Source organism: Leucoraja erinacea, chromosome 1, assembly GCF_028641065.1.
Source record: "Leucoraja erinacea ecotype New England chromosome 1, Leri_hhj_1, whole genome shotgun sequence".
Lineage (NCBI taxonomy): Eukaryota > Metazoa > Chordata > Chondrichthyes > Rajiformes > Rajidae > Leucoraja > Leucoraja erinaceus.
The window spans coordinates 134,309,354-134,334,965 of record NC_073377.1 but is presented as its reverse complement, the minus strand read 5'-3'; the positions used below and the strand labels follow the sequence as shown (position 1 = coordinate 134,334,965).

Genomic DNA, 25,612 nt, shown 5'->3' with positions numbered 1-25,612 from the left:
TGAACAAATGGATCTGATATCTATTTTCACCCTGGATATACATCAGAGTCTGAGTAAATTCAGAACATAGTCCGTTGCAAGGCAGCAACATTAACCTAGAAGTGTAGAAACAAGGATCTGCAAATGCTGGTTTATAAATGAAGACACAAAGTGCTGGAATAACTCAGCAGGTCAGGCAGCATCTCTGAAGATCATGGCTAGGTGACGTTCCAAGTTGAGATCTTACTTCAGACAAATAGCCAAATAATATTGACATCATTGTGTTACTGTTTTCAGTTGGGTTTACCAAATGGCTCCATCAAAGCCACCGTCTTAATAGAAAATATCTTAGCTGCTTTTGAGATGGAAGAGATTCTCTATGAGCTACGAGACCATTCTGCTGGACTAAACTGTGGAATCTGGGATTATTCGGCCTCTTTTGTAAACAAATTTGGTGAGCAGGCATATTTTAATAATACACACTTTGGAAGAATCGTTACCTGGTTGATCCTAAATGGCTGAGGTTTGCAGTGTACTTAAAAGCTGCACAGATGCAAATTATTTCTTAATTTTCTTTCTGTCTTTTTATAGAATGTACTTCGGCATTTGGAGGGAGAGAGGGTAAAAAAAAGGGTAGAATATTGGGAGTAAAGACAAAAAAACCTCAGCATCACTCCAAACTAAAACTGGGGTTGTAACTTTAACACGGCCACAATGAATCCAAACTGGAATTCGGCAGAAGGTTCTGTACACAGGGTGCTCTGTAAAAGTAACTTCACCCTTTCTGGTTTAGGCAAAAGGAAGTCTGGAAAGCTATATAAAGGATAAAGGTAGATATATATATATGGAGAGAGTGAGATGAAGCATTGGAGGAGTCTGGTGTGGAGCATAAGTATCAGTATTGGCCAGATTGTTCTTGTTTCTGAGCAGTAAATGGTAATGCTGTATTCCTATGAACTCAGTGTTGAGGAATGAACTGCTGATGCTGGTTTATACCGAAGATAGATAAAACACTCTTGACTCTTACTTGAACATATTAGTATTCAAGAAGGAACTGCAGATGCTGGAAGATCGAAGGTACACAAAAATGCTGGAGAAACTCAGCGGGTGTAGCAGCATCTATGGAGCGAAGGAAATAGGCGACGTTTCGGGCCGAAACCCTTCTTCAGACTGATGGGGGGTGGGGGGGAGAAGGAAGGAAAAAGGGAGGAGGAGGAGCCCGAGGGTGGGAGGATGGGAGGAGACAGCTCGAGGGTTAAGGAAGGGGAGGAGACAGCAAGGGCTAGCAAAACTGGGAGAATTCAACGTTCATGCCATCCGGACGCAAGCAACCCAGGTGGAATATGAGGTGCTGTTCCTCCAATTTCCGGCGTTGCTCACTCTGGCAATGGAGGAGACCCAGGACAGAGAGGTCGGATTGGGAATGGGAGGGGGAGTTGAAGTGCTGAGCCACCGGGAGTTCAGGTAGGTTATTGCGGACTGAGCGGAGGTGTTCGGCGAAACGATCGCCCAACCTCTGCTTAGTCTCCCCTATGTAAATCAGCTGACATCTAGAGCAGCGGATGCAGCAGATGAGGTTGGAGGAGATACAGGTGAACCTTTGTCGCACCTGGAACGACTGCTTGGCTCCTTGAATGGAGTCGAAGGGGGAGATGAAGGGACAGGTGTTGCATTTCTTGCGGTTGCAACGGAAAGTGCCCGGGGAGGGGGTGGTACGGGAGGGAAGGGAAGAATTGACAAGAAAGTTGCGGAGAGAGCTCCGGCATTTTTGTGTACCTTAAGATATTAGTAGTTGTGTTGTATTTTTGTGTATTACACGCACATACATACTTTTTTTTAGCTTTTGCACGTTTAAAGTAGTATTGCCATTTTTTTGGAATTGGTAGCTATCCCCTGTGAAAGTTTAGAGTAAGTCATAGTATAGCAAGCTGAGCTGTTTGTGATTATGATCCTGACTTTGAGATGATGCCAGATTACCAGAAACAAACGGGTTGCATCATAAGGAAACAGAAGTGCATTTTATTTCACAAACACCATTTTCCAGGACATCGACGGGAATTCATTTTACCGGATCGCAGTAAATATGTGAATATAGAGAAAATGTTTTTGAAGAGCTACATGGACCTTCTGATAAAGACTTGTCATAAGCGAGGTGCCTTGGCCACGGGAGGAATGGCAGCACTGTTACTGCCATGGGACAAGGAAGGCTTGGACTACCAGAGTGTCTTGGCGAAGGTCAGGCGGTACGTGCAGCTGCATTTAAAGTTAATGAATAGTGATGGTGTGGGAAGCTTCACATCCAAAATACAATCTGCTTTTAGAATGTTTTCATTCAAAATGACTGTTTTTGAAGTACTGTTGTTTCCAATAAATTCCATTTTATCTCATATCCAAGAGGAAAATTCAGTGGTTAACAGCAGTACTAAATTGTGCAAACAATTTGCCTTGACGTTTCCCAAGAAATTATTAAATTTCAATTTGCTTGGTAGTCTGTGGGTTTTCAATCAAGCCGTCTACAGTCTGGCTTTTCCAGTGGTGACTCTGTATAATGTCCAAGTGAACAGTGATTCCCTGCTGGTTATATTTCATTCAGCATGACTTTCAGTAAAGCTTGGACCTCTCCTCCTCTTTAGCTGCTCTTCTCGTGGCAGCACTGCTGCAGACGGTCTGGCTGACATGGGGAGTGCATCTTTAAGGGATGATGTCCCTCTGAACGGCAGACGGTACGGAAGCTTGAAAACGTGCACCACCAGACTCGAGAACAGCTTCTTTGTTATCAGGCTTCAAAAGGCCCCATCCATTAGCTAGGGTACTACCCGATCGCCTCTACTCCACTGTGGACCTTGTTTAAAGACCTGATGCATTACAATGCTGAGAACTATGTTCTGCACCCATTGCTCTATTTATTGTACTTGAATTTGACTTTGAGTTTATTTATTTTTAGTTTAGAGTTACAACGCAGAAACAGGCCCTTTGACCCACAGAGTCTGGGCCAACCACCGATCCCTGTATATGAGCACTATCCCACACACTAGGGACAATTTATAATTTTTACAAAAGCCAGTAAACCTACAAACCTGTACGTCTTTAGAGTGTGGAAGAAGCACTAGGGGAAAACCCTTGCAGGTCATGGGGAGAATGTACAAACTGACAGCAGGTTCGAACCCGGGTCTCAGGCGTTGTAAGGAAGCAACTCTACCGCTGTGCCACCATGCCTCCCCCGATTTGATTGTATTCATGTCATCGGCAGTCATTCGAAACAAATATGACTGTCCTCTCATGGAGGACGCCTGTGCGTGACTTTGTTTAACGTGGAACTGCACAGACAACCACCACACGGTCCTTGACAGGTCTGGGTCAGGATCCAGTGGCATGGAGTCCAAGACGACCAGGGACCCTTTTCTGCTGCAGCCTTCATCCGCCTTCCTAGCCATTGTGACACTCCACTAAAGTCAGCCATCATCCTCTGCATGTTCCACCTTTGAGGTCTAGGTGCATCTGGTATGATATTCATGTATGGTACATCTGATCTGTTTGGATTGCATGCAAAACAAAGCTTTTCATTGTACCTCAGTACACGTGACAATAACAATCCTAAACCTAACCTGTTGTGCAGCAGATATCAGCAGCTGTATAGCACTGGGACCTATGGATGCTTCATTTAGTATAGAAGTTGGGATGTAATGTTAAAATTGTACAAGGCATTGGTGAGGCCAATTTTGGAGTATGGTGTACAATTTTGGTCGCCTAATTATAGGAAGGATTTACTAGAATGTTGCCTGGGTTTCAGCAACTAAGTTACAGAGAAAGGTTGAACAAGTTAGGGCTTTATTCTTTGGAGCGGAGAAGGTTAAGGGGGGACTTGATAGAGGTCTTTAAAATGATGAGAGGGATAGACAGAGTTGACGTGGATAAGCTTTTCCCACTGAGAGTAGGGAAGATTCAAACAAGGGGACATGACTTGAGAATTAAGGGACAGAAGTTTAGGGGTAACATGAGGGGGAACTTCTTTACTTAGAGAGTGGTGGCTGTGTGGAATGAGCTTCCAGTGAAGGTGGTGGAGGCAGGTTCGTTTTTATCATTTAAAAATAAATTGGATAGTTATATGGACGGGAAATGTATGGAGGGTTATGGTCTGAACGCAGGTATATGAGACTAGGGGAGAATACGTGTTCGGCACGGACTAGAAGGGTCGAGATGGCCTGTTTCCGTGCAGTAATTGTTATATGGTTATTATATGGTTATTTGAAATCTTCCCTGGTGTAAAACACCCCATTACTTTTTTTCTCTGTGGCACTTACATGTGATGTTACTTTAGTGTACCAATGATAGCGAAATTCACTTTCTTAACACTTTCTTAACACGCCAATCTCACGTCCTTTCATCTTCTGCTGAATATTATTTTAAATAACTATCATAATTCACAATGAGAATCACTGACAGTCCATTAATAAGGATTTTCTTTTGCCTTTCTTAATTTGAATGTTTCACCTGGTTGTTCTACGTGGCTTTTATTTTATAGGTTTTGTATTGAGTTCAAAAATGTTATAAGAACTCCAAGTGTACTTTTAGTTGTATTGGTCATGCAGCATCTGACAGTGTTTCATCAATACTTTAGTTTGAAACTGCTTGAAATCAACGCTGGAGTCGATGGATTCATGGTGTTTGATCTGGATCTGATTAAGCCGATGACAAAGGTATTTGGATATGAATCTTGGATATTATGCATATCCTACATTCTGAATAGCCTACCCATCTGTCTACATCCTTAGCTGGAGTTTTTGAATTGCTACAATTTGGTTCAGCTTTAGGTTTATAAATATTAGCACATTCTGGGTTATATCCCTTTTCATTAATTGGCCACTTGGTCAACGCTGACACTTCACTGCTGCCGTTTTAATTGAGCAGTAATTTACCAGTTTATGAAATCATAACGATCAGATCAGTGAGGAAATTTTGTTTTGTTGGTTCTAACCAAGATGTTTTCCCAACTAATGCTCTTGGATGAAATCTTAAACTGTCCGCGCGCTCAAATACCAGAAGATCCATGATCATATTCAGGGAGCAGGGGAGTTTTGACTGGTTTCTTAGTCAATACTTAACTCTGAACCCATATTGCAAAAGGGAGTTATCTGGTCATTGTCTCAATGTTGTTGGTGGGACACCGCTGTGTGTAAATCAGCCACTTTGTATTCCCACATTACACTTGCAAACTATCTGTAACATCAGGACATCCTAGGAACTATAATAGTGCTGTCTTGATGCAAGTTTATCTTTCCCTATGTCGCCAGGAAAATGGTCCAGTAATTCAGAAGAGAACAGGGTTCTCTCATTGAACTCGAGTTCAACCTCATTAACCAAGTCATGAGTCAATATTACAAACTGACCACACGTGAAAGGGCATGAACATAACTGTTAAGTGAATAATAAGTCCCAATGCTGCTTTAGGATAAATTTAGCATAGCAGATCTGGCTCTTGATGTCTGGGCAACCTATTATTTTTCCAACTTGTGATTCTTCTTTGCTGGTTCTCTCTCTTTGGGGAAAATCGACATTTCTCAATTGAATTTCTATATTAATTGCATTGACATGCTTTGTCTTGGCCTATTCAATTACAGCTTTTTCTGGAACACACAGATGGGCCCAACCAGCTACATGTCCTAAGAGAAGATGTGGACGTGACTCCAAGTGATCTGCTCACGATGCCTTCTGTAAGTGATCTCTTCATTGCTGCTTTTGTTAATAAATTTGAAGCAATCTGTTTACTTCACAAATGGAATAGCAATGAAATAGTGAATGCTAGGAGCACAGGATATGAACAATTATTTGCGAGAAAATGTGTTCATAAATTTCTGCTGCAATCAACTCAATTTGGAAACAATGTGAGTAAACTGTACATTTTAGGTCTTTATTCTCTGGAGCACAGAAGGTTAAGGGGGGATTTGATAGAGGTCTTTAAAATGATGAGAGGGATAGACAGAGTTGATGTGGACAAGCTTTTCCCTTTGAGAATAGGGAAGATTCAAACAAGAGGACATGACTTCAGAATTAAGGGACAGACGTTTAAGGGTAACATGAGGGGGAACTTCTTTACTCAGAGAGTGGTAGCGGTGGGGAATGAGCTTCCAGTGGAAGTGGTGGCGGCATGTTTGTTGGTTTCATTTAAAAATAAATTGGATAGGCATATGGATGAGAAGAGAATGGAGGGTTATGGTATGAGTGCAGGCAGGTGGGACTAAGGGAAAAAAAGTTGTTCGGCACGGACTTGTAGGGCCGAGATGGCCTGTTTCCATGCTGTAATTGTTATATGGTTATATGGTTATACTGGTAATCAGATCACTACTGTAGCATCTTCTAAAATGCAATACACATTTGATCAACATTGAGACTTTTCACTGTTGTTGCAGCATTTAAAGATTACTTTGTAATGTTCCAGAAAAATACATTTTAACTCATTTTAATGCTTTTTGACATTTTAGAGAAGATGGTTATCAAAATTGCAGCAGGAACTTGATCACTTGATCAGGAACTTGATCGTCTGTTTTTACTTTTTTTGTTGTTTTTTGTTGTTGTCTTGTTTTAGTTAAATTTTAGTTTATTAGGTTGTGTTATGTGTGTGGGGGGGGGACACACATGGTTTTCTGTCTCTTCCGTCGGGGGAATGCGACTTTTTCTGTCATATCCCCCCTTCTCTGCCTCAGTCTGCGCTGAGGCCTAATGGCGGAGCTGGCGGTTATTTAAATTATCACAAAAGTTTAATTGTTAATTTGAGATATTTAACATAAGGTCATAAAGAATAGGAATAGAATTAGGCTATTCGGCCCATCAAGGTAATCATTATCTCTCCCTCCTAACTCAATTTTCCTGCCTTTTCCCCATAGCCTCTGATACCTGTAGTAATCAAGAATCCATCTATCTCTGCCTTAAAAATATCCACTGACTTGGCCTCCATAGCCTTCTGTGGCAAAGAATTCCACAGATTCACCACCCTCTGACTAAAGAAAGTTCTCCTAATCTTCCTTCCTAAAAGAATGTCCTTTAATTCTGAGGCTATGACCTCTGGTCCTAGACTCTTCTACTTGCGGAAACATCCTCTCCACGTCCACTCTATCCAAGCCTTTTATTATTCTGTATGTTTCAATGAGGTCCCCACTCATTCTTCTAAACTCCAGCGAGTACAGGCCCAGTGCCGACAAATGCTCATCATAGGTTAACCAACTCATTCCTGGGATCATTCTTATAAACCTCCTCTGGACCATCTCCAGCACATCCTTCCTCAGATATGGTGCCCAAAATTGCTCACAATATTCCAAATGCGGCTTTACCAGCACCTTATAGAGCCTCAACAACACATCCCTGTTTTTGTATACAAGCTCTCTTGAAATAAATGCTAGCTGTTTGTTTTCTTTACTACCAATTCGACTTGCAGCTTAACTTTTTGGGAATCCTGCACCAGCACTCCCAAGTCCCTTTGCACCTCCGATTTCTGGATTCTCACCCCATTTAGAAAATAGTCTATGCCTTTATTCCTACTACCAAAATGCATGACTCCACACTTTGCTACACTATATTCCATCTGTCACTTCTCTGCCCACTCCCCAATCTGTCCAAGTCCTTCTGCAGAGTCCCTGCTTTCTCTACACTACCTGCCCCTCCACCTATTTTCGTATCATCTGCAAACTTTCCCACAACGCCTTTGATCCCCTCGTCCAAATCATGAATATACAACGTGATAAATAGCGGCCCCAGCACTGACCCCTGCGGAACTCAGCTAGTTACTGGCAGCCAAACAGAAAAAGCCCCCTTTATTGCCACACGGATTAGGGACTGAGGGGATGGGATACTAGGTTAACATTTCTCCTGGATCATGGAGTGTGCCCTCCATCCCAGCTGAATCCATATTTTGTGTCTCGGGCTGAGCCTTTAAATCATTATCAATCATCATCTATCAGCCTAACTTGCCTGTGCTGACCAAGATGCCCCATCTACACTAGTTCCGCCTGCCCATATCCTTCTAAACATTTCCTATTCATGTTTCTGTGCAAATGTATTTTAAATGTTGATATAGTACCTGCCTGAACTACCTCCTCGGGCGGCGTGGTCCATATATTTAATCATGTGCAATCAGACATACAACTGCACACCAAGTGTGATCTCAAATCAGTTTCATGTGGATGAATGCACATCCCCGTATATTATTTTTGTGCTTGTACCATTCTTGGCTAATTAGGTCACAAGAATGCCTGATGTGTAGGAAGGATGTCAACAAAATAGAGAGAGTACAGAGGAGATTTACTAGAATGTTGCCTGGGTTTCAGCAACTAAGTTACAGAGAAAGGTTGAACAAGTTAGGGCTTTATTCTTTGGAGCGCAGAAGGTTAAGGGGAGACTTGATAGAGGTTTTTAAAATGATGAGAGGGATAGACAGAGTTGACTTGTAAAAGCTTTTCCCACTGAGAGTAGGGAAGATTCAAACAAGGGGACATGACTTGAGAATTAAGGGACTGAAGTTTAGGGGTAACATGAGGGGGAACTTCTTTACTCAGAGAGTGGTAGCGGTGTGGAATGAGCTTCCAGTGAAGGTGGTGGAGGCAGGTTCGTTTTTATCATTTAAAAATAAATTGGATAGTTATATGGATGGGAAGGGAATGGAGGGTTATGGTCTGAGCGCAGGTATATGGGACTAGGGGAGATTATGTGTTCGGCACGGACTAGAAGGGTCGAGATGGCCTGTTTCTGTGCTGTAATTGTTATATGGTTATATTATATGGTTATATGTAGAAAGAGAATGCTCTTCTGCACTTGGTATTAAGATGGATGGACTGTAGTGCCTGATAGTGAACTTTACTAGTTACTTTATATCTTTGAAGTACAAATTATTTGCCTTTAAATGGAAATTCATATGCTGTATATATTCTCATATTTTCAATATGTAGGGTGGAGTAACCTTGCATGGATTAAAATACAACATTGGTGTTGGAATTCTTTTCATAGAAGCATGGCTAAGAGGTATGGACAGTTTGTGATTAATTTTGATACACAAATTTAAATGTTAAATGGTTACTTATGTATTTAGACCAATAGCAGAAGTGCAGTAAGCTGCTCTCTACCTCGCATCTGAATTGAGAGAAAGATGTGGATATAGTTAGACCTAGAGGCAACCTGGTCAAACAATGATGCCTGCCAACTAAATAGATTGATTGTTCTGAATGTTTGTGCCACCCATCAGTTCTCATTCTGTTGGAATTAATCTGTTAACCCACTAAAGCTTAAGGATAAGGGGGAAATCCTTTAAAACTGAGATGAGAAGAACTTTTTTCACACAGAGAGTGTTGAATCTCTGGAACTCTCTGCCACAGAGGATAGTTGAGGCCAGTTCATTGGCTATATTTAAGAGGGAGTTAGATGTGGCCCTTGTGGCTAAGGGGATCAGGGGGTATGGAGAGAAGGCAGGTACGGGATACTGAGTTGGATGATCAGCCATGATCATATTGAATGGCGGTGCTGGCTCGAAGGGCTGAATGGCCCACTCCTGCACCTAATTTCTATGTTTCTATGTAAATGGAGACTAAATTACATGTTTCATGTTTGCAGGATAACCATTAGTCGAAGTCCGAGCAAATATAAGGGTCATAGTCATACAGCATGGAAATGGACCTGTTGTTCCAACTCATCCATGTCGATCAAGGTGCCTACCTGAGCTACTCCAATTTGCTTGCATTTGGCCTATATCCCACTAAACCATCCCTACTCATTGGGACATGGCTTATTGGCTACCTCCTATTTGAGCTACAGATCTTCACGGGACTAAGTTGTGAATTATTTTTAATGGACCAAGCCCAATGGTATTGCACAAAGCAGATTTTCTCATTAGTGTTGGAGATTTACAATGAACCATGGATTCGGATAGTGTGCTCCAAACTGCACGAGGGAAAAGACAGAAATTGGAAGACCAGTCTGTAACTATTGGGAAAACTTTGTTCATATTGGACTAATTGCAACTAATTACATGATGAAAGTACAGTCCTGTTCTGATGAAGGTTACCAACCTAGCAAATGGAGACTGTTCCCCGATCCATGGATACTGAATGATTTGCAGGGATTTCCTAATATTCACTTTTATTTCGTGCTTCCATCTGTGATGTTTTTCATTGTTTCAACATTTTAAGGTGACAGATGTGTGCATATAAATATCAGTTTTCTGCAGCTAAACTGGACTGGTTCAGACATAGGCTTTTGAGGAGTTTAGTTTTAAAGTTGTAAACTGTGTGATTCCCCTTACAACGTTGTCATCTTTCCTCTACTCCCCTCTCTAACCACTGGTGCATAGGTCTGCATCTATTGTTCCTCTGTGAGCCTAAATAAGGGCTGTCAATTTGCTGTTAGGGAGCATCACAAATGAGTTGTCACTGACACAAATGTGTACATATGCCATGAAGAGAAGAAATATCAGTCATTTTCTGATGTCAACCAGTGAAAGTTGGCTGTTGATAAATTAACAGGTGTTTGTACCCTGGAGATGGACACAGTGCTGGTGTGATACAATGAGTGAAGCAGCATCTCTGGAGAAAAAGGATGGATGATATTTCGGGTCGGGACCATCTTCAGACTGACGTCTGAGGTCAGTCTGAAGAAGGATCTTGACCTGAAACGTCACCCATCCTCTTTCTCCAGAGATGCCGCTTGACCCGCTGAGTTACTCCGGCACTTTGTGTCTATCTGTGGTATAAACTAGTATCTGCAGTTTCTTTCTATGCAGATATTTGTAATTTGGATTTGTAAATCAAGAAATAAGTTGGTATGAAATAATGAGCAAGTCATCAGAGAGAGTTGACATGGGGACAGATGCTATTGTGGCATGTTCTGTGAAAGTGACAAATAATATCTGGACAAATTGAATAAAGGAATACGGATTAAACCATTCATACCAAAAATATGTGTTCCTGCAAAACATTTTGTCAAGCAAAATGTGATAAACTAAGACTGCTGATCAAAATGTATTATGGGTACACAAGAGACAGCCAGCCAATGGTGGAACCTGGAGCAAACACTGGTGGTGCAGCATCTATTGAGGGAAGGAGTTGATGCAGGGTTTCAATCCGAAATGTCAACAATTCCTTTCCACCCCACCGCCGATGCTGCTCGATCTACTGAATTCCTCTGGCAGTTTATTATTTTAAATTACGGATATTTTGATACTAGGTTATTCCCTTGTATGGGGAATAGAATACTGCTAGTCTATCTGTCTATCTGTCTATCTATCTATCTATAAAACTGTGTGCCTGCCGCCGTCCGTCCGTCGTCCGTCCGCCATCGTCCGGCTGCCTGCCAGCCTTTGATTCGTTGCTACACCGAAACCAGATGCAGAATCGCCGAGATTTTTTCCATTTCGGTAGAGATTTCACTTTTCATAGAAACATAGAAATTAGGTGCAGGAGTAGGCCATTCGGCCCTTCGAGCCTGCACCGCCATTCAATATGATCATGGCTGATCATCCAACTCAGTATCCCGTACCTGCCTTCTCTCCATACCCTCTGATCCCTTAGCCACAAGGGCCACATCTAACTCCCTCTTAAATATAGCCAATGAACTGGCCTCAACTACCCTCTGTGGCAGAGAGTTCCAGAGATTCACCACTCTCTGTGAAAAAAGTTTTTCTCATCTCGGTTTTAAAGGATTTCCCCCTTATCCTTAAGCTGTGACCCCTTGTCCTGGACTTCCCCAACATCGGGAACATCTTCCTGCATCTAGCCTGTCCAACCCCTTAAGAATTTTGTAAGTTTCTATAAGATCCCCTCTCAATCTCCTAAATTCTAGAGAGTATAAACCAAGTCTATCCAGTCTTTCTTCATAAGATGGTCCTGACATCCCAGGAATCAGTCTGGTGAACCTTCTCTGCACTCCCTCTGTGGCAATAATGTCCTTCCTCAGATTTGGAGACCAAACCTGTACGCAATACTCCAGGTGTGGTCTCACCAAGACCCTGTACAACTGCAGTAGAACCTCCCTGCTCCTATACTCAAATCCTTTTGCTATGAAAGCTAATATACCATTCACTTTCTTCACTGCCTGCTGCACCTGCATGCCTACTTTCAACGACTGGTGTACCATGACACCCAGGTCTCACTGCATCTCCCCTTTTCCTATTCGGCCACCATTTAGATAATAGTCTGCTTTCCTGTTTTTGCCACCAAAATGGATAACCTCACATTTATCCGCATTATACTGCATGTGCCAAACAGTTGCCCACTCACCCAGCCTATCCAAGTCACCTTGCAGTCTCCTAGCATCCACCTCATAGCTAACAATGCCCCCCAGCTTAGTGTCATCCGCAAACTTGGAGATATTGCCTTTAATTCCCTCATCCAGATCATTAATATATATTGTAAATAGCTGGGGTCCCAGCACTGAGCCTTGCGGTACCCCACTAGTCACTGCCTGCCATTGTGAAAAGGACCCGTTTACTCCTACTCTTTGCATCCTGTTTGCTAGCCAGTTCTCTATCCACATCAATACTGAACCCCCAATGCCGTGTGCTTTAAGTTTGTATACTAATCTCTTATGTGGGACCTTGTCGAAAGCCTTCTGGAAGTCCAGATACACCACATCCACTGGTTCTCCTCTATCCACTCTACTAGTTACATCCTCGAAAAATTCTATAAGATTCGTCAGACTTGATTTACCTTTCGTAAATCCATGCTGACTTTGTCCAATGATTTCACCACTTTCCAAATTTTCTTTCAAAGCATCCACTCCTGATTACATTTCGTACAAATTTTTTAATCAAACCCTTCTCCCCCCCCCCCCCCCCCCCCCCCCCCATATTAAAAAAAAAAACTGGCTTCTCAACCATAGAAGCAGCCCCAGCCCCAGCCCCTGGTGAACGTTCCATTGTGTGATGTCACAATGCCCAATGTTCACATATGTCCAATCGGAATAGATCATTTACATATGCCTTTGCAGGAGCCCCAGCCCCACCCCCGCAGCCTGTGTCATCACTTGTGTGGGAATAAAGAAAGAGGATTGGGGGTGAAAGGGAATGGGGAACAGATGGACTGTCCCTCCCCCTCCCCCTACCACTATCCCTTCCCACTATTTCCCCTCTGTCCCCCCCACCCCTCTCCCCCTCCCCCCACACTCTTCCCCCTCCCTCCCCTGCCCCATCTCCCTCCACTCCCCCTCCCCACACCTCTCTCCCCCTCCCACACCTCTCTCCCCCCTCCCCATCCCTCTCTACCCCTCCCCCCATCCCTCTCTCCTCCCCTTCTCAATCTCCCTCTCCTCACCCCCTCTACCTCTCCTCCCCTCCTCCTCCCACCACATCCCTCTCTCCCCCCCCCCCCTTCCCCTCTCCCCTTCCCTCCCCCACCGCCTTCCCTTCCCTCCCCCCCCCCCCTTCCCTCTCTCTCCCACCCCCCTCCCACACCCCCATCCATCCCCCCCACCCCCCCCCTTCCCCCTCCCCATTCCTCCCCCCCCCCATCCACACTCGTCCCCCCCCCTCTACCCCCTACCCCATCTCCCTCCTCGCCTCCCTCGCCCCCACTCTTTCCCCTCCCCCCCCCACCCCTCTCTCCTCCCCCTCTCCCATCTTCCTCTCCTCACCCCCTCCCCCACCCCTAGCCTCTCTAACGCACCCCCTTCCTCTCTCTCCCCCTCCCCTTCCCTTCCCCCCTACCCTCAGACCCCTCTTCCACCACTCCCCCTCCTCTCCCCACCCCACCTCCCCTTCTCCACCCCTCTTACCCCACCCCCTCTCCCTCTCCGTTCCTCACCCCCTCTCTCTCCTCCCCTCCCCACCTCCCCCCCCCACTCCCCTACCCTTCCTTCCCCCTCCTCCACCTCTCCCCCTCCCTCCCCTCCACTCCCCCCCCTCTCTTCCCCCCTCTCTCCCCCAGTCTCCCCCCCCTCTTTCCCCTCTCTCCTCCCTCCCTCCCACTTCCCCCCCCCTCCCCTACCCCTCTCTCCCTCCTCTCCCATCCCTTCCCCCCCCTCCTCTCCCCCCCTCCCCATCGCTCCTCCCCCCCCCCTACATCTCACTCTCCTCAGCCCTCTCCCTCTCCTCCCCTCCCCTCTTCTCTTCCCCCTCTCCCTCCTCCTCCCCCTCTCCCTCTCCTTCCCTCTCCCCCCTCTCTCCCTCCCTCTCCCTCCCCCTCCCTCTCCTCCCCCCCTCCTCCCATCCTCCCCCTCCCCCCTCCCCCCCCCCTCCCCCCCCCACCCCCCTATCTCCCTTCCCTCTCCCCTCCTCTCTCCCCTCCCCCTCCCTCTCTCTTCCCCTCCCCTCTCCTCCCCTCTCCCCTCCCTCTCTCTCCCCCTCTCCTTCCCTCTCTCTCCCCCCCCCTCCCCCCCTCCCTCCTCCCCTCCCCCCCCCCCCCCTCCCCCCTCTCCCCCTCCCTCCCCCCCCCCCTCTCCCCCTCCCCCCTCCCCTCCTCCCCCCTCCCCTCCCCTCTCCTCCTCCTCTCCTCTCCCCTCTCTCTTCTCTCTCTTCCTTCTCCCCTCACCCTCCTCTCTCCTCTCCTCTCTTCCTCTCCCCCTCTTTCTCCCCTCCTCCCCCCTCCTCTCTCCCCTCCCCCCTCTCCTCTTCTCTCCCCCATCCCTCTCTCCCCCTCCCCTCCCATCCCTCCTCTCCCCTCTCCCTCCCCCCTCCCCCCTCCCTCCCTCCCTCTCTCTCTCCCCCCCCCACTCCCCCCCCCCCCCCCGAACCCCCCACCCCCTTCCTCACCCCCCCCCCCTCCCCCGCACCCTCCCCACCCCTCCCCCCCCTCCCCCCTCTCCCCTCCCCCCCCTCTCCCCCCCCTCTCCCTTCCTCTCCCCCCCTCCCTTTCCCTTCCCTTCCCCAGCTCCCCTCCCTCCCCCTCCCCCCTCCTCTTCCCCGCTCCCACATCCTCTCTCCCCTCCCTCCTCCTCTCTCCCCTCCCCTCCCCCTCCTCCCTCCTCCCCCTTTCTACCCCCCCCCTCCCCCCCCCCCCCCCCCTCCCCCCCCCCCCCCCCCCCCTTCTCCCCCCCCCCTCCTCCCCCTCTCCCCTCCCCCCCCCCCCCTCCCCCCCCCCCTCCCTTTCTCCCCCCCCCTCCCCTCCTCTCTCTCCCCTCCCTCCTCCCATCTTCTCTTTTTCCCCCTCTCCCTCCTCTCCTCTCCCCCCTCCTCTCTCTCCCCTCCCACCTTGCCTCCCTCTCCCCCCTCCCCCCGCCTTCCCTCCCAACTCTCTCCCTCCCCTCCTCACTCTCCTCCTCCTCCCTTCTCTCTCTCTCCTCCTCTCTCTCCTCTCTCTCTCCTCTCTCCCCCCCTCTCTCTCTCTCTCCCCCTCCTCCTCTCCCCCCCTCCTTCCTCTCCTCCTCCCCATCCATCTTCTCCTCCCCCCCCTCCCCTCTTCCCCTTCCCTCCCTCTCTCCCCCCCCCCTCCCTCCTCTCCCCCCCCCCCTCTCCCCTCCTCCCCTCCCCTCTCCCCCCCCCCTCTCCCTCCCCTCTCCCTCCTCCCCCCCTCTCTCCCCCCTCTCTCCTCCCTCCCTCCCCTCTCCCCTCCTCTCCCCCCCTCTCCTCTCCCCTCCTCCCCTCCCTCTCCCTCACCCTCCCCTCCTTCTCTCTCCTCTCCTCCCCCCCCCCCCCCTCCCTCCTCCCTCTGTCTTTCCTCTCCTCCCCTCTGTCTGCCTCAGCTCCCCCCCCCCCCTCCTCTCTCACCTCCCTCTTCCCTTTCTCTGAATCTCCCTCTCCTCTCCCCCTCCTCCTCTCTCCTCTCCCCCCCTCTCTCCTCCCCCCCCCCTCCTTCCCTCTCTCTCTCTCCTCTCCCCCCCTCTCCTCCCTCTCCCCCCCTCTCCCTTCTCCCCTCCCCTCCCCCCATCCCCCTCCCCCTCTCCCTCCACACCTCTCCCCTCCCCCCCTCTCCCCCCTCCTCTCCCTCCCCTCCCCTCCTCTCCTCCCTCCTCTCCCCTCCCTCTTCCCTCTCTCCTCCTCCCTCCCTCCCTCCTCCTCCCTCCCTCCTTCCCCTCCCCCCTCTCTCTCCCTCCCCCCCCCTTCTCCCCCTCTCCTCCCCCCCTCCTCCCCCTCTCCCCCCCCTCCCCCTCCCTCTCCCCCTCCCCCTCCCCTCCCCCCCTCCCCCCCCTCCTCCCCCTCCTCCCCCCTCCCCCTCTCCCCCTCCTCCCTCTCCCCCCTCCCTCTCTCCTCCCCCCTCCCCCTCTTCCCCTCCTCTCTCCCTCCCCTCCCCCCCCTCCCCTCCCCCCTCCCCCCCCCCCTCCGCCTCCCCGCCCCTCTCCTCCCTTCCCCTCCCCTCCCCCTCCCCCCCTCCTTCCCTCTCTGTCCCTCCCTCCCTCCCTCTCCCCCTCCCTCCCCTCTTTCCCTCTCTCCCTCTCCCTCTCTCCCCCTCTCTCCCTCTCCCCCCCTCCCCGCTGTCCTCTCCTCCCCCCTCCCTCCTCCCCTCCCCCCCCCCCCCCCTCTCCCCCCCCCTCCCCCCTCTCCCTCTCCCCCCCCCCCTCTCCCTCCCTCTCTCTCCCCCCCTCCCCCTTTCTCCCCACTTCTCTCCCCTCCCCTCCCCCTCCTCTCTCTCCTCTCCCCTCCCCCCCCCTCCTCTCTCCCCCTCTCTCTCCCCTTCTCTCTCCCTCTCTCCCTCTCCTCCTCTCTCCCCTCTCCCTCTCCTCTCTTTCTCTCTCTCTCTCTTCCCCCTCTCTCCCTCTCTCCCCCCTCTCCCTCCCTCTCCCCCCTCCCCCCCCTCCCCCCCCTCCCCCCCCCCCTCTCCCCTCTCTCCCTCCTCCTCTCCTCTCCCCCCCTCCCCTCCTCTTCCCTCTCTCCTCTCCCTCTCTCTCCCCCCTCTCTCCTCCTCCATCCTCTCCTCTCTCTCCCCTCCTCTCCCCTCCTCCCCCTCTCTCCCTCCTCCTCTCCCCTTCCCTCCCCATCCCTTTCCCCCCCTCCTCCCTCCTTCTCCCCCCCTCCTCTCCCCTCCTCCTCCCCTCTCTCCCTCCCTCCCCTCTCCCTCCCCTCTCCCCTCCCTCCCCCTCCTCCCCCCCCTCTCCTCTCCTCCCCTCCCTCTCCTCCTCCCCCCCCCTCTCCTCTCTCCTCTCTCCCTCTCTCCCTCTCCTCCCCCCTCTCCCTCTCCCTCCCCTCCCCCCTCTCCTCTCTCTCTCTCTCTTCTCCTCTCCCTCTCCCTCCCCCCTCCTCTCCCCCTCCCCCTCTCTCTCTCTCTCTCTCCCTCTCTCTCTCTCTCTCCCTCTCTCTCTCTCCCTCTCTCCCCCCCCCTCCCCCCCCCTCCCCCTCCTCCCCCTCCTCCCCTCCTCCTCTCTCTCCCCCTCCCCTCCCCCTCCTCCCTCTCCCTCCCCTCCCCTCCTCTCTCCCTCTCCTCTCCCCCCTCCTCCTCTCCTCCCTCCCTCTCCCATCCTCCTTCCCTCCTCTCTCCTCCCTCCTCTCCCTCCTCCCTCCCCCCCCTCTCCCCCTCCCTCCCTCCCTCCTCCCCTCCTCCTCCCCCTCCCCCCCCCCCTCCTCCTCCCCTCTCCCCCCCTCCCCCCCTCCCTCTCTCCCTCCCTCCTCTCTCCCCCTCCCTCCTCCCCCCTCTCTCTCCTCTCCCTCTCCCCCTCTCTCTCTCCTCTCCCTCCCTCCTCCCCCCCTCCTCTCCCTCCCCCCCCCCCTCCTCCCCTCCCCTCCTCCCCCCTCCCTCTCCCTCCCCCCCCATCTCACCTCCCCTCTCTCCCTCTTCCCTCTCGCCCCCCTTCTCCCCCCCCCCTCTCCTCTCCCCTCCTCCTCCCCTCCCCCCCTCCCCTCCTCCTCTCCCCCCCCCCATCCTCTCCTCTCCTCTCCCCTCCCCCTCCTCTCCTCCTCCCCCCTCTCCTCTCCCTCTCCCCCCTCTCCCTCCTCCCTCCTCCTCCCTCTCCCCTCCTCCTCTCCTCTCCTCCCTCTCCTCCCTCTCTCTCTTCTCCTCTCTCCCCCTCCTCCCCTCCTCCTCCCATCCCTCTCTCCTCCTCTTTCTCCTCCCTCCTCCCTCCCTCTCTCCCCCTCTCCCTCCTCCTCCCTCTCCCCCCCCCCTCTCTCTCCCCCCCCCCCTCTCCCTCCTCCCCTCTCCCTCCCTCCCCTCTCCTCCCCCCTCTCCCCTCTCCCCCTCTCCTCTCCCTCTCCTCTCCTCTCCTCTCCTCTCCTCCCTCCCTCCCTCCCCCCCTCCCTCTCCCCCCCTCCCCCCCTCCCCCCCCTCCCCCCTCCTCCCTCTCCCCCACCCCCCTCCTCCCCCTCCCCCCCCCCCCCTCCCCCTCCCCTCCTCTTCTCTCCACTCTCCCCTCCTCTCCCCTCTCCTCTCTCTCCCCCTCTCTCTCCCTCTTCCTCTCCTCCCCCCCTCTTCTCCCCCCCCCCCCCTCCCTTCTCCCTCTCCTCCTCTCTCCTCTCTCCCCCTCTCTCCCTCTCCCCTCTTCTCCCTCTCCTCCTCCCTCCTCTCCCCCCCCTCCTCCCTCCTCTCCTCTCCTCTCCTCCTCTCTCTCTCTCTCCTCTCCTCTCCCCCCTCCTCCTCCTCCCCCTCCCTCCCACTCTCTCTCCCCCTCCCCCCCTCCTCCCCCCCTCCTCCCCCTCCTCTCCCTCTCCTCCCCTCCTCCCCTCCCCCCTCCCCCCCCCTCCTCCTCCCCCTCCCCCCCCTCTCCTCCCTCCCCCCCCTCTCTCTCCCCTCTCCTCTCTCCTCCCCTCCCTCCTCCTCCTCTCCTCCCTCCTCCTCTCCCCTCCCCTCTCCTCTCTCTCTCTCTCTCCCCCTCTCCCCTCCTCCCCCTCTCTCTCTCTCTCTCTCCCCTCCCCCTCTCTCTCTCTCTCTCTCTCTCTCTCCCCCCCTCTCCCCCTCCCCCTCTCTCTCCCACCTCTCTCTCCCTCCCCTCCCCCCCCTCCCTCACTCCCTCTCCCCCCCTCCCCCTCTCCCTCCTCTCCTCTCCTCCTCCCCTCCCTCCTCCTCTCTCTCCTCTCCTCCTCCCTCTCCTCCCCTCCCCCTCCCCCCCCCTCTCTCTCCTCCCCCTTCTCCCTCCTCCTCTCCCTCCTCCTCCCCTCTCGTTCCCCTCTCCACTGACCCCTCCTCTCCTCCTCTCTCTCCTCTCCTCTCTCTCTCTCTCTATCTATCTCTCTCCCTCTCTCGCTCCTTCCATATCTTTCTCCTATCCCTCTCTCTCTCCTCTATCTATCTCTCTCTCTATCTATCTATCTATCTATCTATCTATCCTCCTCTCCTCTCTCTCCCCTCCCCTCCCTCCCCCCTCCCCTCCCCCTCTCCCTCCTCCTCCCCTCCTCGATCCTCCCCCTCCTCTCCTCCCCTCAGCTTCCAACACTCTCCGAAACAATCTCCTCTCCAGGAACACTCCCCTCCTCTCCTGCTGCCTCAGGCAGGGATCTTTTTTCCCAATCCCTCCTCTCAGTGCTCCTCTCTCCTTTTCCCCCGGCTTTCAGTTCCATCCTCCCCCTCTCCCTGCATGGTCTAATCCTTGGGTTCTCCTCCCCACCCCTTGGGGGAGCAGACCCCCTCTCCTGCACTCTGGTCTCCTCTCCCTCCTCCTCTCTCCTCCTCTCCTCTCCGCCTCTCTCTCCTCCCCTCCTGCCCTTTCTTCGTTGACCCCTGCTCCTCTCCTATCAGCTTCCAACACACTTCTCTCCAAAGTTGCCTCTCAGGAACCCCTCCTCTTTTCACTGCTGCAGCAGGCCCTCTCCCTCCTCCTTCTCCCCTCCAGGGGAGTGCTCTCCTTCCTCTCCTCTGGCAACGGCTTCCTTCCCTCATGGAGGAGACGGGTGCATGGTCTCCCCTCTTCCCCTCTCCTCTCACTCCCTCCTCTTGGTTAATATCTCCTCTCAAATCCATCCGTCCTCAGTCTCCTCTCCCTCTCCTCCTCTTTTCCTCTCGTCCTCCTCTCCTCTCCTTCCTATCCTTCCCCCTCACTTCGAAACAAAGTTCCTAGACTCTCCTCTCCTCTCCCCCTCTCCTGCCTCAGGCAGGGGAGGTCTCTTCCTCTCCCCTAGGGAGTGCTCCTCTCTTACATTTGGCCCCTCGGCCTCAGTTCCCATTGGAGGAGACGGGTGCATGGTCCCTCTCCTCTCCCCTCTCCCCTCTCTCCATTGGTGGAGCCCCCCAACGGGTCTGCACTTCCTCCTCTCCCTCTCCTATATCCACTCCTCTCCATCCTCTCCCCCCCTCTACGGATCCCTTCCTGCCTTTTCTTCGTTCCCGGCTCCTCCTTCCTGTCCCTTCCACTCCCCTCTCCCCCAAAGTTGCCCTCTCCCTCACTGAACTTTTCACTGCCTCTCCTCCTCTCTCCCGAGGTCCTCAATTGAGAGGGCAGGGGAGTGCTCTCCTCTTACATTTGGCAACGGCTTCCCTCCTCCCTCTCCTCCCTCCCGGGTGCATGGTCCCCCTCCCCTCCCCTGGGGGAATCTCTCCTCCCTTGGGGAGCAGTTCCTCTCCTCCACTCCTCTCTCCTCTTTCTCCTCTCCCCCCTCCCCCCCTCTCCTCTCCTCCCCCCCCTCCCCTTCCTCTCCTCTCTCCTCCCCGATACTCCTCTGTCCTTCTGTCTCATCTCTCTGCTCTCCCTCTCCAATCTCTCCTCTGGATTCATCCTGCTCCTATCTTTTCCTTCTAAGTATCCTCTCATCATTTCATTTTGTCTGTTGAAGTACACGTTTTTCTCAAATCCTTCTCCTCCCCCCCCCTCCTCCTCTCCCCCCTCCTCTCTCTCCTCTCCTCTTCTCCCTCTACTCCTCAGCTCTCCAACCCACTTCGAAACCCTCCTCTCCCCCAGGAACACTGAACTTTTCACTCTGCAGCCTCCAGGGAGGTCCCCTTGGGATTTTTCCTTTCCTCCCTCAGGGCAGTGCCTCTCCTCTCTCTTGAGAATCCCTCTCCTTCCATTCCTCCCTCTCTCCTCTCCTGGCCCTCCTCTTCCCCTCCTCTCTCCTCCCCTTGGGGGAGCCCCCCCTCTCCCCTGCTCTCCCTCTCCTCCTCCTCTAAAACTCCTCCCTCTTCCCGTCCGGCTGCCCCCCCCTCCTTCTCTCCTCCTCTCCTTCCTCCCCCGATCCTCGCCCCCTCCTCCCCTCCCTTCTCTCCTCCCTCTCCTCTCTCCTCTCCTCCAATCGTAATGGACCTCCTCTCCTCCCGTCCTCCCCTCTCCTCTTCTCCCTCCTTCATCCCTCTCCTCCCCTCCACCCTCTCAATCTCCCTCTCCTCCTCCCTCTCCTCTCCTCTTCCTCTCTCTCTCCCTCCCTCCCCCGCTCCTCCTCTCTTTCGTCTGTCCCCTCCTCTTTCTCCCCTCCTCTCTCCCCTCCTCCCCCCCCCCTCCCCCCCCCCCAAGTCCTTTCAAAAATAAACTCCTCTCTCCTCCTCCTCCCTCAGCTTCCCCCACACCTTCCCCCCAAAGACCTCCCCTCTCCCCTTTTCTCTGCTCCATCAGGCAGGGAAAAGTCCCCTCCCCCTCTCCTTCCCTGCTCCTCTCCTCTCCAGTGCTCTCCTCTCTTTTGAGAACTCTCCTCCAGTTCCATTCCCCTCTCCCTCTCTCTCTCCTCATCTCCTCCTCCCTCTCCTCCCTCCTCTCCCCTCCTCCTCTGCACTTGGTCTAGTTCCTTATATCCTCCTCTCTCTCCTCCCGGCTCCTGACTTGTGGCAGCCAGAATTTGTTTCCCTCCTACTCCCTCACCTCCCCTCCCTCTCCCCTCCTCTCTTTTCCTCCTCCCTCTCCCCACATTTCCTCCCTCCTCCTCCCTAAATCTCCCTCCCTCTCCCCTCCTCTCCTCTCCTCCTCCTCCCCATCTCTCCCCCCCCCCCCCCCCCCCCCCCTCCTCCTCTCAAAAAACCCTCTTCTCACCCCCATCCTCTCCCGTCCTCCCCTCTCCAATCCCCAATCCTCACAGATGTCCTCCCCTCCTCTCCTCTCCTCTATGCCTTTGCCTCTCAGCCCCTCCCCTCCTCTCCCCCTCATTTCTCCCCCTCCTCCCCCTCCTCCTCTCCTCTCCCCTCTCCTCCCCCTCCTCTCTCCCCCCTCCCCTCCTCTCCTCCCCTCCCCTCCTCCCTCCTCCTCCTCCCCCCCTCCCCCTCCTCTCCTCTCCTCCCCTCCCCTCCACCTCCTCCCCTCCCCTCTCCCTCTCCCTCTCCTCTCCTCCTCCTCCTCCCCCCTCCTCTCCTCTCCCCCCTCCCTCTCCCTCTCCCCCCTCCTCCTCTCCTCCCCCTCCCCTCTCCCTCCTCCTCTCCTCCTCTCCTCTCCTCTCCTCTCCTCCTCTCTCCTCCCCTCTACCCTCCTCCCCAACCCTTTCCCCTCCTCTCCTTCTCCCCCCCTCTCCCTCCCTCCTCTCCCTCTCCCCTCCCCTCTCCTCTTCTTCCCCCTCCCTCCCCTCTCCTCTCCCCCCTCTCCCCCCCTCTCCCTCTCCTTCTCCTCATTCCCCTCCCCTCTCTCTTTCCCCTCCTCCCCTCTCCTCTCTCTCCTCCCCTCCCCACCCTCCCCCCTCCCCTCCTCCTCCCCCTCTCCCCTCCTCTCCTCTCCTCCCCCTCCCTCCCTCCCCTTCCTCTCCTCCCCCTCTCCTCTCCTCCCTCCCCCCCTTCTCCTCCTCTCTCCTCTCCCTCTCCTCTTCTCCTCCCCCTCTCCTCCCCCCTCCTCTCTCCTCCCTCCCCTCCTCCCCCTCTCCTCCCCTCCTCTCCTTCTCCTCTCCCCCCCTCTCCTCTCCTCCCCTCTCCCCTCCCCTCCCCTCCCCTCCCCCTCCCCCACCCTCCTCTCCTCTCCTCCCCCTCCTCCTCTCCCCTCCTCCCCCCCCCTCCCCCTCTCCTCTCTCCTCCCCTCCCCCCTCCCCTCCCCCCTCTCCCCCTCCCCCTCCCCCCCTCCTCCCCTCTCTCTCCCTCCTCCCCTCTCCCCCCCCCCTCCCCTCCCCTCCCCCCCTCTTCTCTCTCCCTCCTCTGATCCCGCCCCCCCCCCCCCCCCCTCCTCCGCCCCCCTCCCCAGACCCCCTCTCTCTCTCCTCTCTCTCCTCCTCCTCCCCCTCCTCCCCTCTCCCCCCTCTCTCTCCCCTCTCCTCTCCTCTCCCCCCTCCCTCCTCTCCCCTCCCCTTCGCTGCCTCCCCCTCTCCCCTCCTCCCTCCTCCCCCCTCCCCTCTCTCCCTCCCTCCTCTCCTCCTCTCCTCTCCTCTCCCCTCCCTCCTCCCCCTCTCCCCTTCCTCCCCCTCCTCCTCCCCTCCCTCCTCCCCCCCCCTCTCCTCCCTCCCCCTCCCCCCCTCCCTCTCCCCCCCCCTCCCCTCTCCCCTCCTCTCCCTCTCTCCCCTCTCCTCTCCTCTCCTCTCCTCCCCCCCTCTCCTTCCTCTCCTCCTCTCTCTCCCCCCCTCCCTCTCCCCCTCTCCCCCCCCCCCTCTCCCCTCCCTCCCTCCCTCCCCTCTCCCCTCCCCTCCTCTCCTCCCTCCCTCCCCTCTCCTCTCCTCTCCTCTCCTCTCCCTCCTCCCTCTCTCCTCCCCTCCTCTCCTCTCCTCCTCTCTCCTTCCCTCTCCCTCTCTCTCTCTCCTCTCCCCCCCCCTCCCCTCCCCTCTCCTTCCCCCCCCCCTCCCCTCTCCTCCCCTCTCCTCCCTTCTCCTCCTGTCTTCTATCACCTCCCCTCCCCCCCCCTTTCCTTCTCACCTCCCTCTCCCTCCTCCCCCCTCCTCCCCTCTCTCTCCCCTCTCCTCCCCCTTCCCCCCCCCCCCCCTCCCCCTCCTCTCCCCCTCCCCTCTCCTCTCTCTCCTCTCCCCCCTCTCTCTCCTCCTCCCTCCTCCCCTCTCCTTCCCTCCTCTCCCCCTCCTCTCCTCTCCCTCTCCTCCTCTCTCCTCCTCCCTCTGTTCCTCCCTCTCCCTCCCCTCACATCTCCCCCCTCCCCTCTTCCCTCTCTCCCTCCCCTCGTCTCCCTCCCCCTCCCTCCTCTCTCCCTCCTCCCCCCCTTCTCCCCCCCCTCCTCTCCCTCCCCTCCCCCTCTCCCCCCTCCCCCCTCTCCCTCCCCTCTTCCCTCCTCTCCTCTCTCTCTCCTCTCCCCCCTCCCCTCCTCTCCTCTCTCCTCCGCCCTCCTCCCTCCCATCTTCGCTCCCCCTCTTCCCTCCCCTCTTCTCTCCACTCCTCTCCCCTCCTCTCCTCTCCTCTCCTCCCCTCCTCCCTCCCCTCCCTTCTCCTCCCCCCCTCTCCTCTCCTCCCCTCCCCTCCCCCCTCCCCTCCTCCCCCCCCCCCCCTCCTCCCCTCCTCCCTCCCCCTCTCTCCTCCTCCTCCTCCCCTCCCCTCCTCTCCTCTCCTCCCCCCCCCCTCCCCTCTCCTCCCCTCCCCCCCTCCTCCTCTCCCTCTCCTTCTCCTCTCCCTCCCCTCTCCCCCTCTCCTCTCCTCTCCTCCCCCCCTCTCCTCTCTCTCCCCACTCCCTCCCCTCCTTCCCTCCTCTCCCCTCTCCCTCCTCTCTCTCTCCTCTCCTTCTCCTCCCCTCTCTCCCTCCTCCCCGCCCCTCTCCCTCCTCTCCCCCCTTCTCTCTCTCCCCTCCCCCTCCCTCCCTCCCCCCTCCCCTCTCCCTCTCCTCCCCTCCCCTCCTCCCCCCTCCCCTCTCCTCTCCCTCCCTCCCTTCCCCTCCCCCCCCCTCCCTCCCCTCTCCCTCTCCTCTCCTCTCCCCCTCCTCCCCTCTCCCCTCTCTCCTCCCTCTCCTCCCCCTCCGCCCTCCCTCCTCCTCTCCTCGTCCTCTCCTCCCTCTCCCTCCCTCCTCCCCTCTCCCTCTCCCCTCCCCCCCCCTCTCTCCCCCCTCTCTCCTCTCCTCTCCCCCTCCCCCTCCTTCCCTCCCCTCCCTCTCCTCCCCTCCCTCTCCTCCCTCTCCTCTCCTCTCTTTCCCTCTCCTCTCCTCTCCCCTCCTCCCCTCTACTCTCCCTCCCCTCTCCTCTCCTCCCCCCTCTCTCTCCCTCCTCTCTCCCTCTCCCCCTCCCCTCCCCCCCCCCCTCCCCTCCCCTCCCCTCTCCCTCTTCCTCTTCTCCTCCCCTTCCCCCCCTCTCCCTCCTCTCCCTCCTCTCCTCTCTCCCCTTCTCCTCCTCTCCCCTCTCCCCCCCCCCCTCTCTCCTCTCCTTCTCTCTCCTCCCCTCTCTTTCCTCCCCCCCCTCCCTCCCCCCCCCCTCTCCTCCCTCTCCTCCCCTCCTCCCCCTCCCTCCTCTCCTCCCCTCCCCTCCTCCCCTCTCCCTCTCTTCTCCCTCCCCCCCTCTCTCCTCTCCCCTCTCTCCCCCCCCCTCCTCCTCTCCCTCCTCTCTCCCCCCCTCCTCCCCCCTCCCCCCTCTCCTCTCCTCTCTTCCCCTCTCCCCCTCCTCTCCTCTCTCCCCCTCTCTCCTCCTCCCCCCTTCCTCCCTCCCCCCTCCCCCTCCCCCTCCTCGCTCTCTCTCTCCCTCCTCCCCCCCCCACTTCCCTCTCTTCCCCCCTCCCCTCCTTTCTCCCTCCCCTCCTCCTCTCCCCTCCCTCTCTCCCCTCCTCTCCTCCTCCTCCTCTCTCTCTCCGATTCCTCTCCTCCCTCTCTCCCTCTCCTCTCCCCCCTCCTCTCTCTCCTCTTCCCTCTCCCTCCCCCTCCCCCCCCTCTCCCTCCCCCTCCCCCTCTCCCTCTCGCATATCCGTCTCTCCCGTCTCCCCCTCTCCCTCCCCGCTCTGCAACCCTTCCCTCTCTCTCTCACACCCTGTCTCTCTCTCTCACGTTTTTCTAC

At 55.0% G+C, this 25,612-nt stretch overlaps 1 protein-coding gene across 1 annotated transcript in view; it reads left to right on the top strand.

Annotated features, from left to right (window-relative positions):
• ugl (ureidoglycolate lyase) overlaps window positions 1-25,612 on the top strand; it is a 193,928-nt gene that overhangs the window by 154,182 nt on the left and 14,134 nt on the right. The window contains exons 10-14 of the mRNA XM_055643525.1: window positions 277-433; window positions 2,024-2,222; window positions 4,598-4,676; window positions 5,598-5,690; window positions 8,916-8,988. Coding sequence (XP_055499500.1) covers window positions 277-433; window positions 2,024-2,222; window positions 4,598-4,676; window positions 5,598-5,690; window positions 8,916-8,988 — 601 coding nt within the window. The remainder of the gene's footprint in view (window positions 1-276; window positions 434-2,023; window positions 2,223-4,597; window positions 4,677-5,597; window positions 5,691-8,915; window positions 8,989-25,612) is intronic.